The 16,404-nt window shown below is 48.4% G+C and overlaps 1 protein-coding gene across 3 annotated transcripts in view; it reads left to right on the forward strand.

The window, feature by feature from the left end:
• sema3b (sema domain, immunoglobulin domain (Ig), short basic domain, secreted, (semaphorin) 3B) overlaps positions 1 to 16,404 on the forward strand; it is a 42,715-nt gene that overhangs the window by 11,575 nt on the left and 14,736 nt on the right. Inside the window, exons 1-4 of one of the 3 annotated variants that reach the window (XM_035383158.1) lie at positions 5,706 to 6,131; positions 10,288 to 10,607; positions 13,141 to 13,298; positions 15,824 to 15,886. In XM_035383158.1, coding sequence (XP_035239049.1) covers positions 10,430 to 10,607; positions 13,141 to 13,298; positions 15,824 to 15,886 — 399 coding nt within the window. In that variant the 5' untranslated portion in view covers positions 5,706 to 6,131; positions 10,288 to 10,429. Of the gene's footprint in view, positions 1 to 5,705; positions 6,132 to 7,026; positions 7,132 to 10,287; positions 10,608 to 13,140; positions 13,299 to 15,823; positions 15,887 to 16,404 lie in introns of those variants that run through there. The other 2 variants (XM_035383159.1, XM_035383157.1) reach the window with 2 other exon arrangements.

Consider the following 16,404-nt stretch of genomic DNA (forward strand, 5'->3'; position numbering starts at 1 on the left):
CCTCTTGTGTACCTCTGGCAACCTACCTGCCTCTGCTACAGCCAAAGAGTGACCAGCCAATGCAGTGTGACCTCTGGAAATAATGAGATGGTGCTGAACTGGCCTCTCAGCTGTACCTGCCATGGAGCTAGGGGTGCTCACTAGTTTCACGAGTTCACTCTGTGCGTGTGTGTGTGTGCGTGCGCACGACGCGTGTGTGTCACTGTCAGGAGTGCATATGTGTGTTTGCATGAGTTCAATACTACAATTATGTAGAAGTATGTTTTAGTGTGTGCAAGTGTATGTATGTGTTTCAAGTTGCTTTTTCAGTCACTAATTGGCAGCAGACAAAGAAGATTGCTATTTTTGGTACAACCGTACATTAATTCCAGACACGCTGTTTTAATGGTCCTGGAGAAAGTACAGCAGACCTCAGTCAGCCTCCATCTGAATACACCAGCCTTAATTCCTTCTGTGATCTTTGATTTCAGTGAGTTTAATGAGTTTAATCATAGCTGTTTTATGCCGGGAAAAAGGGTGTTTTCCCAAAGGGTCTTTCCCCGTAGTAGTATACCACACACCTTTAGTCAATCTTGCATGTCAGCACAGCCATTTAATAAAAGCAAGCTGAACCCTTTTAAAGCAGCTTTGCTGAGTGGATTTGCTTTGATTAGGCCTTGATGGAGGGTTTGGAGGCAGCGCGTGGGGTCTGGATATCCTCCTCCCCCATCCCGACACCTCTGTCGTGGGTACACCATCCATCACTCTCCCAGGCCTTCGATTGCCTTTAATTATGTTTTAAAGCAGGGGATTTCTGCTCCTGCTCCAGTGCCTACCCTGTGTACACCTGAAGTCTAGACTTTAGAGCCTACTCAGACCCTCCCTCGGCTCTTTTATAGAGACAACAACAAATGCAAAATTATTAAATAAAACTTGAACTGAGTACACTTTTTCAGAAGCTTAGTGCTCCGGTCTACGTGTATGTGTGTGCGTGCATGCGTGTGTGTGCATGCGTGTGTTTGTGTTTGTGTGCACGCAAAAGAGACAGAGTTTGCATGTGTGTGGATGAGCAGGATGCATAGCCTGTTCAGCAGAGATAGTTTTATGGTTTTGCCCAAACACAGTGTGCAGGTACCTGTCGCAGGGGAAAGGGACGCTCTGTTGAAATCCCCTCATCTTTGAGTGTGCTGGGGAGCGATGGAGCTGCTTCCCCAGGGGGTCAGCAAGCTGTCAGACCTCTCAGCTATTCATTTAATTTTGAGCGCGTTGACTGAACCTGTCTGTTTGGATCAGTGGCTTTTGGAAACAGCTTTCCAACGCCTTCATCTGTTTTTCTCGTAATGAGACAGAGCCTTTTGGCCTTGGCACTGCATCGCCTCGATGGCCCTTGTCGTTGAATCATAACATTCAAGAAAATACACACAGTCCCTCTCCAGATGAAATACAGGCAGTGCAGCTCTCCACAATAATCCAGGGGGGAGCACAGAGATTCATGTTGGAGATGTTGGAGTTCACTGGGATTCTTTCAGGAGAGGGCATTACAGTGTTCCCAAAGCAGGGCCTGTTCTGTTCTAGTCTATTCTCATTTATTTGGTACAGCTAGTGAGTGTGTGTGTGTTTGTGTGTGTGTATTTTGTGGAATTATGTATGATATATGTAGTATTGGAAATACTAAAGCATTTTATATGGTCTGTACTGTAATACTGATATCAATCAAATATCGGGAGCATTTTTAGAATTTTCAACATCTGTTGAAACTGATAAGCATGTGGCTACTGGAAAGAATTAAGATAACACGCTGATTTGCAGTGTCAGTCTGCATGAATTTCTTGGATCTCTGTTTCTGGTTTCTAGATAGAACAAGGCAGACTACAAGCCCTTGCCAATCTGATTCATTACAGCCTGCATACCTGAAAAACCACCCATAAAATGCAATGAATGTGAGTGAGAACTAGCTCTGTATTTGTGAGGTAGGGAACTGACACTGCATTTGAGTAAGCGGGGAGTGATGCTGAATCAGAGCTCTGCACTCCGGCAAAACCAGCCGGGTGGAGCACCACGCTCCAGGAGTCGAACCCTCTGGGGTCATTGCCACCTGACCCGCAGGGTGCCGCGTCGCATTTTGGGCACGCTCCGCTCAGTCGGGCCTGCCGTGGGAAATCCGCATCACGCAGGCCCGCCTCGCATTCCCAGATGGCCGCGGTGCTTCACATCCAGGTGAGCGTGACAGCGACGTTAAGCTCCTGTCATGTTTAAGGGTGTGGTAATCCCTCAGCGCTGACCCCGTACCTGGCGGAGGGGTGCAGCGATGGAGGAACAGGCTCCAGTCCCCGCCTGCTTCAAAGGGAGAGCGGATTACTGGTAAGTGGACCCCAGGGTGCACCTCAGCCGCTGCGGGCCCGATCTCCAGGGGATTATCCCCCTGGACCCTGGCGCTCAGAGCCCTGGGAGTGACCCCTGAGAGCTCAGGCAGGCCCAGGCAGAGTGGTCTGAATGTGGGAGGGAGAAGGGAGACACCGGGGGTTGCTGGAGAAGAGCTGGGAGAGATGGAAGGAAGAGCCTAGGGAAGAGAACGGAGGAGGTGGGGGAATGAGTGGGGTGAGTAAGGTGAGAAAAATGAACGGGAGCAATGAGGGAAAATCCCATTCACACTGCAGGCAAAGCAGCCTTTTTACAGCCGAAGCCCCCTTGTATTTGTGTGAAAGGTCTCTCACCCCAACTCCACTCTGCTATCTGTCACATTAATACCTATGGTATGCTAACTGGTGGTTTATTGTGCAGTTTGTGCAGCTGAACGGGTGAATCACTGTATCATGTCGGCGCTGGTGCGTAAAGCCAGACAAACAGATGGCTTTGTCAATCACAGGGCTAAAAAAAAGCAACCTCTGGATGTCCACTACACGTAATGTTAACTGTTGAATATAACTGTCTGATATGTTAAGTAATAATATACCAAAAGAACATGATATTGGGTTAACGTGGCACCAATAAGGTGTAAAATGAAAATGCCAAACATGTTGTCTCCTTATTATTTAAAGTTTATTGAGTCTATACTATGTATTTATTTGTACAACATGAGACATTTTAGATTACTACATGCTTATATAAAAGGTGCATTGATACAGTATGTTCCAAATCAGTCTAAGAAAACATTATTTTTAATTAATTGAAGGAAATAAAAGAATGAGTAAAATTGGCAGAAGCTTTATGGATAAAAGTATAATTTGGGAGGGGGTTGGTACTGCTTTGCATATGGACCAAATATTAAGTGTTGTGGTTGTGCGGCAAGTGCACCACATTTGTCTTATATTTGCGCACATTTAATTTAAAAATACTATTACCTGCTGTGAGCCCAAGCTTCTGGAGTCAGAACTGATCTGCACCTACCGTGTGCTGCTTGTGCTCGTGGCTCCCAGTAGGCTCTTACTCATTTTGTAACCTCTCTTCAAGCGATGACCTCACTGCCTTCGCTCATTTATCTATTTATACATGCAAGCCTGTAATAAAAAAGGCGCATAAATGTCAGACATACTTCATGATGGGACTTCGCCTTTTGGAATCACAGGCTCTAATCAAATCACTGCCGTCGCTTGTTCTGGGTCAATTGGATTTAGGAGCCGGACGAGATTAGACCCGGGGAGACACCACTGTAATGTAATGGATCTGCTAGCCGCGGCGCTAATGATCTGCTTAGCCCTGGAATTTATTTTATGACATATTTCCGTGTCACAGCTCAGTGCAGTCGTTCCTGTAATTACATTTATGCCCCAGACATGATCAACTGGTCCTCCTGCCTGGCAGAAAAGCCTTTTGTTATCTCCTCCTTGGTGCTGTATGTCTTGCATTTAAAAAAAAAAGATTTATTCTCTTATGCAAAGCAGTTTATCATTTATGCTAAAGTAAATGACAGCCCAATGCATCACTCATGTCAGAAACGGCAATTGTCAAACCAACAGTCTTCCTGTCGTTTCCCTTTGCCATAACCACTACTCCATGCTGGCTGCTGTGAATAGGAATTTGCTAGCTCAACCATAGTGATAGTACTGTATGTGGCTAATGTTATGCTGTGGACCACTGAAACCAGAAGTTTTATTTTTGACTTGAAATGGTCTTTACTTGACTTGCGAAGGTATCCAGTTGGACAAATCAGGTGCCCTAAGGAACATTTTTGAGAGGATGAAGATCAGCCGATATGAGGAGGCTGGATGCAATGCAAGCATGGTGGTGAGCTTGCGCTTGACGGACCCCTCTAGTGCTGTGTCTACTCCGTAATAACACATGCACATTTTTGCACGCTCCTGTGCATTCATTTGGTGTTGTCTGAATTCCGAGGGGCGTGGCTTGACATTTCCTGCCAGAGCCACGCCCCCATCCCTCCCCACTAAGGCGTGATTGATTTGAGTACTGCCCACTGGAATGGCCTTTCCCCCTGAGGGGCGGAGGTGGCGGGGGAACTCTGTGTGTGGCAGGCAGTAAAGGTGCCGTTCAGAGGGTAATAATCTGCTGCTCCCGACCTCTGGCCGGGTGACACTGTGTCCCTACTGCTTCTGTGACCCTCAGATTAGGGAGGTCTCTGTCAGCCAGAGGTCTCAGAAACCAACAGACATTAAAAATTAGGGGCAATGTTGGAAAAAATGAAAAAAGGCATCATGGAAGAAGAAATGAAAGATGGTAGGGCTAGCCTATAAAATCTTTGTTTCATTGATCCATAACACATTTCTATCATACTTCTAACAAGAAAAAATGTATATTTCAGTGGATCTGTATATGGTTTGGCATGCATGAATTGCTTCAGCATGGAAATAATGTCCATTTGGATCGAGGAGGTGGTTGAGAGAATGTGTGGGACCTCTGGCTATGATAGATTTTCCTGTTTCGTTTATTCATTTTATCGATTCCTCTTCCAGTGGAACCACAGGAGGCTCAGTCGACTGGTACTGCAGCCTGTCGTCTTCAGGGTCCAAACTGGTGCTTCGCTGCCTGGCGTGTGGCCACCTCCCCCTGTCTGTGTGTTTAGACCGGGGGGTGGGGTGGGGTGGGTGGGGGGTCAGGAACAAAAGAGCTGTGAGCTTGCCTGCTTGCTGTCCCTGCTTGTGTTTCAGTGGAGCCTCCAGTGCGGATAGCTGGGCTCAGCTGGTGCTTAGCAGAGCGGCGGCAGGGAGAGACTCTCAGCCATCTGAACTGAGAAGGGTGCGAGAGCGCGGCCTGTCTGATCCCGCCACCTCGCCTGTGACAACACCTCGCCTAGCGGGCAGCGGAGAGGACGCTGAGGGGAGAGGGGCTCTGTTAGCGGATCTGGTTGGCGTGTGCGCTGTTACTGTGGTGGAGGATGAGCTTCCTATTGCTCCTGCAGTGCAGCCCAGTGATGTGGACTGGCAGGGTTTCCTTTTGGTCCCCGGCTCAAAAATCGTTGTCAAGAATTTCTGCAATGTGAAGGTTTGCCTGTTTTTCTCTCTCTCTCGCTCTCTTGCTCTCTCTCTCTTTCTCTCTCTCTCTCAGTGCTGCCAATCTGATGATTTGCCCTCCCTTTCAAACCTGCAGAACCATAGCACCTCCTCCCCTATCAACCCCCCCCCACCCCCCCAAGCATGTTTGCCTGTCGCCTGCAGTCAGAAAGGGAGGGATTATATATCCTGGCAAGGGGGAGCCCTTTGCCTGACTCCCCCCCCCCCTCCCGAGTCTCTCCATGTTCTTGAGTTCAGGCTATTATTCCAGTCTCCTTTCACTTGCTGACAGGGTGCACCAGCTCTGCTCCACTTGTAGAAGAGGGTTTTTTTTAGTGAAGGGAGGCAGGATACTCCAGCACCCTTCTGAAGTTCCCTCTTTGAACTACTTGGATGCGGATAATTCAATTTTTTCCCCTTTGGCCCCCGACTACAAAGGGCTGAAGAGGATCTTACTGTTTTGTGTGTTTGATTGTGTAGCAGTGCAGAGGAGGTCAGCTTATTCTAGCCTCTGAGTGTGTGTGTGTGTGTGTGTGTGTACGCACGTGTGTGTGTGTGTGAGTGTGTGCATGCCAGTGTGCATGTGCATGTGTGTGTACCTTTTGCCTTTTTGGAAGACAGTAGCTGATTTGGGGCGCTGTATGGCGTTGGCCTCTGAGAGTGCTCTCACAGGGGCTGTGCGCTGAGTGGATTGGAGCGCAGAGCAAGGTGAGTTTTTTTTTTTTTTTTTGGGTGTTGTAACCCCCTCCGCTTTCTGCAGGAGAAAAGGGGACTGCAACCCAATGAAATGATATTCACTTTTTCTGTTTCATTCATGGCTGAATAGGTCCATGGGGAGAGCAGCTTTTAATGACTTGCAGTCAGTTGCGCTGTTTGTTCTTCTAAACCACTTCAGATGAGAGCTTGTTTTTTCTCCTTTCTTTCTTTTACTTCTCTGCTATTCCCTGCATTGCAGGAGGCATTGTCTGTTGGTCCAAAGCCAAGCCAAGTCGATTCCACAGAACAATCAGATCCTTTCTTCTCTCTATTCTCTCCTTATTGCTGTGCATATGTAGGAGGCATTGGTTGCAATAGGCTTATGACACGTGGAGACCTATGCAACTGTATTTTCATTTTAGATTGTGTTTGCTGTTTCCTTAACACAGATGGTTTTCATTTCTGCTACAATATATTTCACAGGTTTTTAGTCAGTGCCACATGCATTAAAAACCTAAGGAATTCCCCATTCAATTTATATACTACCCGTGCTAGAATATATTTTTCTGCAAAGGCAGCTTTCTCAATTCATTTCTTAATTTGGAACAGGCAGCAGTGGAACTGCTGAAATCAAAATAAATGCACCTGTCAAACAAGTAAATGACCTTTATTAAGTTGCATTATGGCACACACTGAGAGCGCTTCAAGCGAGTCCGCCAATAACTTTAGCACTTATAGGGTCTAACAATGATGGCTTTCAACTGCCGGGGGCTTCAGGAAACGTGCACTACAATAAGATTTAAACTTCCCTTTATTCTGAAGACAGGGGCTGAAGCGTTTTGTTTCTGGGCCGTCTGTCACAGAGCATTATACAAACAGTGAACGGAGTTGCCTGGTTACTCATTATTACCACAGCTCTGGCTAGCGTTAGCCTTTTCAGACAAATCCAATCTCAGTTTTTATGAGGGAAGTTGAGTTGCTTATTGATGTCAGGCGAGAGGGAAATAAAAAGGTAAATGCATCACTATGAGACATATTGACATTCTTTTTGTGTGTTGGAGTCATTATGACGTTACAATCCCTATTCTGTCTGTGCACAGTGTTTCGAGAGCCCTGCTGTTGTACTGCTTGAGTGCCTCCATTGTGTGTCTATTCTAGCTGTGCTGAGTCTGTGTTGTTAGTGCAGTTGTGTTTCTGTGTATTGTAACTCAATACAGTTTCTGCATAGCCTGTTGAAGTTGTGTGGGTGAGAGGGGTAAAGTATTTTGCTGTCTCTCTGTGTATTTTGTCTCTCTGAATTTATGTCTGTGTTTATGTGCTGCTGTTCAGTTTGTGCTTTTGTGGTCCCTCAGAGAGTTCTGTGTAGTTTATGTCTGTATTTTGATCATTATTTATTTGTCTAGATGTGCTGCGTTCGTTTTGTGATGCGTGCCTGGGCGTTCTTGTGTGTATTTGAACGTTTTTGCTGAACGTGCTGTATGCGAGTATGCTTCCGGTGCCTGTGTGTTGTGGTCAATGTGCTGCTCTGTATGGCTTAAACATATTATAGTTCTGTACCATTGATGGTCTGTGTTCGCTGCGGTGCTGCACATACTAAAGCTGTGTGTGAGACTGTGATGTTGGGTGCTCTATACGCAAGGTAGCTGTGTTTTGGTGAGGTTTTCTATGAGGGAGACAGTTCCTCAGATGGTGTTCTGGGTCTGCTCGTTTGGGCCAAAGAAAACCAGCACAGGGGCCCCTGCAAGCATCCTGCATGTTTCTCACATAAACCAGACTTCATCTCCTACTCCTCATCTTTATGCATTCCAGTACATTCCCTGTTTCTTCCTTGGTTCATTCTTGGCGTAATTACCATAGGGAGGATAGGCTGATAAATGTTGTATCAGGATGACGAAGGAGGGCTGGGAAGGCGGGGTACAGTCTCACTGTGGGATGGCGGTCCCCAGAGGGCACCTCCGCAGCAGGACTCCAGCTGCCATTGCTCACTACAGCTCAAACGCTTCCTGCGGGCTCTTTCCCGTGCGGAATATCCTTGCTGCTATTCAGCAGCAAGGATGTACCTGCGTTATGGTAGCAGCGGGGGCCTTATGGAAGTAAAAAATGAAATGGAAAATGAGTAAATGGAAATGAGTGGCTGGAGTGGTGCTGAGTGCAGACGGTGGGCGTTCGGAGGGAGCGAGTTCTCTCGCTCTCTTGTATTGTGATGCGGCGTGATGTCAGTCAGCCCGCGGCCTCTCGCTCATTATCTCGGTATCAGGGGCTGCGTTCAGACCAGCGCGGCTCCGCGCTTCTGGAATCTGTGCGCTTAGCATTCAGCGCCCGAGGACTTGTCCGCCTCAGGCGCAGATAGCTCGTTTACCTGCCAGTGGAGATGCGCGTGGGGAGGGCCTGTGACCTTGGTAACCGACCGAGCGGGAGGATAACAGCGGTCTGGACAACTCTCGTTTCCTGTCTCCACCTGGAGTTCTCATATCCACCACTTTTTCAGAGCGGCTGCTGCGCTACTGCCCCTGAGTGCTGCATTCGACCCTTTGCCCCACTGTGTGACCCCCACGCTGGGGTCACTAGGAAAGAAGAGGGTATGTTTCAGGGCCCCCTGCCTAGCCTGCTCAGCCCAGCATCCACTGGGCCAGATAGGAGTGGGGCAGTTGGCAGCCTGACAAAGGGCACAAACCCCTCACACCTTTTTCTCTGCAGCAGCAAGGAGAAATATTGTGCTGAAATCGCATTGCGCTGACACTTAATGGGCAATTCCCATTTGTGCCAGCTCCTGTAGAGTACATCCCGTACAGTACGGTGGGTCTGTCTGTGCATGCAGGCCCAGGAGGCCTGAACATGGTACCTGTCAGTATGCATCAGTGTGCAGCATGCAGGGATGATGCTCGGTTGCAGCTCAGGTCCCAGTGAGCAGAACCCGGAATCTAGACGTCTAGTGCGGTGGAAATCTAGGCTGAAATACATTTTGACATGAATGGACTAGGTTAACTCCAATGTAGCTCAGGTTTAATGTCGATATAGCCTGGCTACTTCCTAGCTGGTCAGAAAATGTTTCCTTTTGAACCAAATACACTGGTTTTCACCTGAATGCCTAGACAGCATTTCGCCAACTTTTCACTGACCTTTCACCCCAAAAATGTTCTCTTGGGTTTGAAAAAAGCTGCAGAACAGCTGATGATCTTTCAGGTTGAACTGGTTGAGCTTGACATTAATCTCCCTCAGGCAGTACTACTGTTAGGCTGCCTGGAACAGGAGGAAATTCTAGAAAACCTGGGTTCTAGAACACCTCACACAGGGTTGAGTGAGCGCTAACAACTGGGAGCAGGTAGAGAGAGAGAGACAGCTCTGATTTAGTGCAGGGCTCTCAGTATCTTCTGATGGCTTCAGTATGCCCTTAATTAATGTGGGTCATTCCTCAGGGAATTACTTGTGAGGGGAAAGAGCAACAGATGACTCCACACTGGAAACATTAAGCTTTATCAGAGCCCCAGCCCTCAGACTCCCTTCACAGAGAATGCCTTTTAGCACAGGTTGTGGTAACCTTTGCCAGCCTGCTACACCTGATTCCAATGAGAAAAAGAGTGAGAGAGAAACAGAGAGGAATGGAGGGGGGTTGTAGGGGCTGTACTTGCTGTACCGTTGTAAATGTGCCATCGGAAAGGTACAGTACTTTTATTGAAAGGCTGATTGCATTTGCCAAAGTCCTGTGACAAGAGCTGCAGGGAAATAAAACAGGACTGTTTGGATTGTGCCCACTGCAGCTCATCCCAGTGCTTTTATTACAGTTTCGCTGGCTGTTTATTGCCTCTCTGTAAGAAAGCAGAATAAGCAGAAATGGATATTGTGAACAAGAGAGTGCACTGACTGATGGGTATGAATGAATCTGGAACTGGCACTCATTGGGCAGTATTTCTGCAGGATGGCAGCTCACCGTCCCCCCCATCCCCCCCACCCTCCTCAAGGTGACCGCGGCTCCAGCCTTGATGGTGTTTGGATGCAGTCCCATAATGCTATACTATTAGATTTCTCTTTTATAGTGACTGGTGTTAATATGACGAGCCTCGGCATGGTGTCTGTCCCTGATTAATATAGCAGTGTTGGGGGGGTCGCGGTGTGCCAGGAAGCTTGATGCCTGCCGTGTTTGTAAAGTGTCTCTCTGGGCTATCTTTAGGTCCAGTGGTCCCCCCTTCACCAGAGCTGAGAGGTGAGATTTGAGAGTGACGGGATTCAAGAGTGGAGAGGCGCCAGTGAAGTTCAGAGGCAAAAATAGCAGAACCTACCACGACAAGCCTGCGAGAAGCACAACCAGCAAGATGATGACTATGATGATGATGATGATGGCGACCATGGTGACATGCGGATCCCTGTTGTTGCTCGGGCTGATGTCTGCACAGGCCTCATCCAGCGGAGTACCTCGGACCAGTGGCTCTTCATCATCATCCTTCTCTTCATCCTCCTCTTCCTCTCCTCGTATGAAGCTGTCCTACAAAGGTAAGGCTCTCTTTTACTAATTTACTATTTTCAACCCAAAAACCAGTTTTCAAGTCTTCGAGCAGATGATGCCTGATGGTAATGATGGTCTTGGTAAAGAAAGTTGATTGATATTTGTCTAGGGCAGTCCAGTAGACCTGCAATGAGGGTTTCCCCAAAGCATCTCTTTCCCTTGAGCACAGGCATGACTTTTTGTGGACCAACTGGCCATGAAGGAGGTGGGTTCAGCTGGGTTCAACAGACTGTCTGTGCAGTTTTTCTAGTTGAAAGGCAAATGAGACTGTATAGACTTAGTTTCTGAGGAGATTAACACAAAAGAAAAGCTTTTCTTGGTAGACATAAAAGGTTTGTAAGCTGAATAAATATTTCCCATGCTCCAGGCCATGTTTTTACATTTGAATCTAAGTGACATACTATAAATATGTAAGGTAAATATTTTATGGATCTTTTAAGGATCTTCTCTGATATCCATTCCTGGTCTTGTTGGACCATCAGAACGGTCTCCGTAGTTTAATTCATGGTCTTGATATGTGCGCAGATCAGTCGATAAAATGTTGAATGGCATCTTCATTTCCGGAGTGTCTGTAGTGTTTAGGGTTTTCAGGTCTTGCTTGTGCTCAGTGCATAAACCACTGTGCACCAGTATTCATCAGGGTGGGGTGATAATTCTATCCACAGGGAATGGGGGCTCAGTATTCTTAAGTAAAATCAATTATTTATCTGGAATGAAAACCCACTGAAGTGTGCAAATCCTTTAAAAATGGAGGTGTGGGCAGCTGTGGGACCTGTGTCTGTTTATTAGCGAATCCAGTGCACGTGCTCAGAAGGCTTTGGTGCGTTTGTAGTTTGCCGCTGGAGGTGGTCCAGCATTAAGTGTCACACTCTGAGGAGCAGTGCATCCTCACATGTCCAGTGAAGAGTCTTTTGTGTCTGCTTCTAGTAGCTTTCCAGGTTCAGCCATGCCCAGCTCTACAGCCGCTATCTTCCTGTTTATCATTAACCTCGCAAGCCACCGCCCTTTTCTGTGTGCATTCAAGTGTCCAACCTACAGGCCACCGGCACTGACTCCAGTGCCTTGACTGACTTCTTATATTTGGGTATCTTAGTAGAACAGTACATAGTTCCACACAGAGTAAAGTGTGACATTATGGACCTCACCTCACCTAAGGCACAAATTTTATCAGGGATTCTGGGACCTGGTGAAGGGGTGAATGGTTGAAGCCATGCACCCACTTCCTAGTCACCCCTTCAGTGTGGTGATAAAAGCTCTGATTGGAACATCTGTTGCCCCAAAGACCCCCAGGAGTCCGCCGTCTCCAAGGCAACTGTGGAAGGCAGCCATAGTGCCACAGTACCACAGAGAGAGCTGGGATTAGAGGGATTGGGGTGGGGGGGTTCTCCATGAGAGCACAACCCAGCACCTCACTACTCAGAGAAAAATAGGCTTGAATGGTCAATCAGTGTGAATCACGGGCTTACATTTGACTTTTAATAGTCTTCCTCACAATGGCCAACTCTCCAGTCCCACCTATTGCTCATGAAGCTGAAATACTGAGGTCATGCAGAAGTGATGTAATAAGCCCTGGGATATCCCAGCCAAATAAAATGAAACTGAACCCAGAGGAGAGAAACTTCCAGAACTGTGGGAGCGTGAGTGGAGCAGTTCCACACAGGAAGTGGCCTCATTGCGAGCTAAAGTTTGTTGATAATGGCATTACACGCCACACTCCTCCGGGACAGAATTACGTCTTTTCAGGGAAATCTCCTCGTTCTTCGCGAGCGGCGCAAACGGTAAATCACACCAGCACGCTGGGCCCTCAGCCAGCTCTGACGTGGTATTTTTATCCAGGACGGCGAGCCCGAGACGCTGGGTCTGCTGACGTGTTTGTGAGATAAAGTGGCGTCACCGCGGGCCCGGGCTGTCTGAAGCTCGCACAAGGGCCGCGGTGTAAAGAAATGTAAATAGTTGGCGTGTGAGAATGCCGCATCTCCTCTGACATCCTAGTCAGGGATGTGCGGGGGGCACCGGAGGGGACTCTTTGGGAGAGGCGTCTCTCGCTGAGGTAATGAAACATTCTGAGGCCTTCGCTCCGTGCCCTTACACTGTTTCAGCCCTCTATTTTAGTCCTGGGGTGTCACCGCAGTGCTGAGTTATGGTCCTGCTGCTTACACTTCTGAAGGTGCTTCTGCACTGTGCTGAATGCATGTGTCTGTGTAAAATATTCGCGCGTGAGTGTTAGAATGCGAATACCTGCGTGTCAGAAAAAGTACAAGACTTGAGTGTGTATGTTGAAGCAGAAGGTAGGAAGTGTGTCAGTTTGTGTGTGTGAGTGTGTGAACATGTGTGTGTGTGCGTGCGTGTATGTGTGTGTGTGTATGCGTGTGTGCATGTGTGTGTGTGTATGCGTGTGTGCATGTGTGTGTGCGTGCATGTGCATGTGTGTGTGTGTGCGTGCGTGTGCATGTGTGTATGCAATTGAAAGTGTGTGTGTTTGTGTATTCCCCTGTCTGTAACTGCTCGTTGTCTCTGCAGAGCTCCAGGCCTTCCACGGAGTGCGGCGCTTCGAGCTGGAGCGCTCCTGCTGCTTCAGTGCTCTCCTGCTGGATGAGGAGAGAGGAAGGCTGTTTGTGGGGGCCAGGAACTTCCTGCTGTCCCTCAGCCTGGACAACATCGCCAAGCAGGAGCACAAGGTCAGCCTTTCAATGAATAATCAGTTCACCAATGAATCAATCCATTAGCCAGTCTTGGCAAGCAGTTTGTCAGTCATTTTTTCTTTCTAACCGTTGGTCTGTCTGACCATATACAATATACATACAGATTGGGAGTCGATATGTTATACGTGCTAAAAACTGTAAGTGTGCTGTATATGCTGAAGACAGTCAGTATGGTGTATGTGCTGCAGGGAAGCAGTATGGTGTATGAACTCCAGGGAATGAGTATGATGCATACACAGCATTGTGCAGGCCATGCGTAATGGACCAGTGATGACAGATTGATGGATCCCAGTCTTATCTCTGAATGGAAGAGATTGGGGTTCAGAGGTCAATGCACAGTGCCGGACTCCTAACAGGAGGGATCAGTTCATCTTTGATTAACTGTCATCAACCCAACCCCCCTCCCTCGTTCCTCCTCCCTTGCAGTTGAACCCCCTAACCTTTGATCCTCTCCGCACACCACTGCCTCCCCCCTGACAGATGTGATATCTGCCCTCAGCCCTCTATCCATCAGGTGCTGAAGCCAATCACTGACTGTTCCCACACCGTATTTTTGGCTGTGATTTATGGCGTAATTGGAAGGTTTAGTCACAGGATCACAGGGCTATTGTAGCGTCTTCTCCCAGTTGTTATTTTTTTTACTTCTTGACTGTGTCCTGAGGAAGGCAGACCAGCATGAACTACTGACATTTTTAGCAGGAAGAAAATATCCTATATGAATGGTGTATGCAAGCTCTTTGGTGTCGAGCCAAAAATTGGAGCCATTCAGATTAGGAAAGTGACTGCTGTCTGTTGCCTCCTCAGGCAAAGAGTGAATTGAACAGGATGCTGTGGAAAATGAAACCACAGGGTCTTTCAGAAAGCAGATGTAATCCCTGTACCAGGCAATCCTCCTCTCCTGAGGCATCTGCTCTCTCATTTCCCCCCGAGACATTCACACCTTCCAGGCAGCGAGTTGCATCGGAAGTTCCCCTCACATTTCACAAGGCTAAAGAATTTCTCCAGCATTTCTGAGCAAGCGTGGTGCGTCGCGTTTGGGTAAATGGGGTGAGGAGCGTATACTGAATGTGGGTCACTCTTGAGGGTGTTGCTGTGTTTTGTGGGCTGTCTTATGAGGAGCACAGGGGAAGGGTCTGGGGCTCCCACCCTGTGATTTGACATTCCTTTTTTAATGGGAGGAGGCTGGGTGCAGCCAGAGGGAAGAGGTGTGCAGGCCTCTACCTGATGGGATATTTCAGAGCAGTCCAAAGCCCTCAGGCCACCGCTCTCCCTGCTGCACCCCACACTGGGGGAAAAAGTAGGTCTTTCCTACAGGCCTACCTCAAAGTCTGGCTATCGCATTACCAAACCCAGACCTGAACTCTCCCATTACCAAACCCAGACCCAGCCTATCCCATTACCAAACCCAGACCTGAACTCTCCCATTACCAAACCCAGACCCAGCCTATCCCATTACCAAACCCACACTTAAGCTCTCCCATTACCAAACCCACACCTAAGCTCTCCCATTACCAAACCCAGACCTAGGCTGTCCCATTCCCAAACCCAGACCCAGGCTGTCCCATTACCACGCCCAGACCCAGACTGTTCCATTATCTAACCCAGACCTAACCTCTCCGATTACCCAACTCAGAACCAAGCTTTCCTATTGCCAAACCCAGGCCCAGGCTGTCCCATTGCAGGCTGTCCGACACAGTAAAACGTTCAGGGTTAAATCAACTCTTACCTGGTACACATGGAGTTAAATTAACACAGGGCATTTTACTGTGCATTACCAAACCCAGGCGCTGCCTCATTACCAAACACTGGGTCAGGTTGTTTTGGCCTCTGCCTGAATTGTGAGACCCTCAAATGCTTAAGACTGTCCTGAACTGCTAGGATATCTCTGTCAAGACAGCACACATACTGAAAGTACGTGTTTATAATGACTAATGAATATCACTGCCTTTCACACACAAATGAGAGCTAATTCCCATTTTCATTCGATTGGCAGATATCCCACCATTTAGGAGTACTCTGTTTGATCCCATTACAATGCATGCGAAGCATTACCTGTAAACCAGTGTATGCTGTGCGGTCCTGAAAGAGGAGGGGAGAGGTGCTAGCCCCGGGCCTTATACTGCAGCCCAGTGTGGAATGCTCGTGTCTGTCACAGCTTGTTTGCTTAGCGATGACAAATCTACTTCCTGCACTGTGCTGTTAGTTTGTTTTAGTTCCGTTTGATTGGATTTATGACATGCGTAACGTTTGACGGATGTCTTTTTGAAAGTCCTGTAATTTTTAAAAAAAGGTCAGTTTTTGCTTGAGGTCGGCTGTCGTGCAGTTAAGTTTTTATGATTTTATGACAGTTGGTGAGGATTCCTGCACCTTCTGTGTCTCAGAAATGTCCCTGCGGGGACGGGCAGTCGGGTCCTCCCCCGCAGGGTCACGACCCCAGACATACCTCTGTCCCCACCGTCCTCCTGACCCCTGACCCCTGTCCCGTCTGACCTCTCTTTCAGATATACTGGCCGGCCCCTGTGGACTGGAGGGAGGAGTGCAACTGGGCAGGAAAGGACATCAATGTGAGTGCCTCCTCATGCTCGTACATGTAGGCCTGGTCTGTTAGACCAGCGTCTCGCCTTCTCAGTCCATTGTTCTGTTTTACACTGAGGAGCTCCTCAGAGGGGCGGGGGATCCGGTGTTGCTCGGAGTGATTCGGGGCGGGGCACGGCCCGCTCGATGAGGAGATTCTGCCCGCTGTTCTCCCCCTTCTCCTGTCTGACCCCGTCTGAGAGACACTGACTGGCGCATGGAAGTGGTGCTTCCTTCCCCTTCTGCTCGTTTAGAGAGCAGCTGGGCTCAGCTGGGACAGAAGCGCGTTGATTCTGTGCCGCCTGGGTCCCGCTCTGACCCACCCAGACTGCTCTGGGGCCAGAGGGACCACCCACGTTCGTGTGGGATGATTACCCCCCCCAGGTAGCCTGGAGGCTGGCAAGTCCATGCTGTGTGCACTTCTGTGTTTGTGTTTGGTGGGGACCAGGGGACAGGGGATTGGCCCCGGAGACTAGCCACACAAATACCTCACCCTCATCAGCCTGAT

The sequence above is a fragment of the Anguilla anguilla genome, chromosome 11, assembly GCF_013347855.1.
Source record: "Anguilla anguilla isolate fAngAng1 chromosome 11, fAngAng1.pri, whole genome shotgun sequence".
NCBI lineage: Eukaryota > Metazoa > Chordata > Actinopteri > Anguilliformes > Anguillidae > Anguilla > Anguilla anguilla.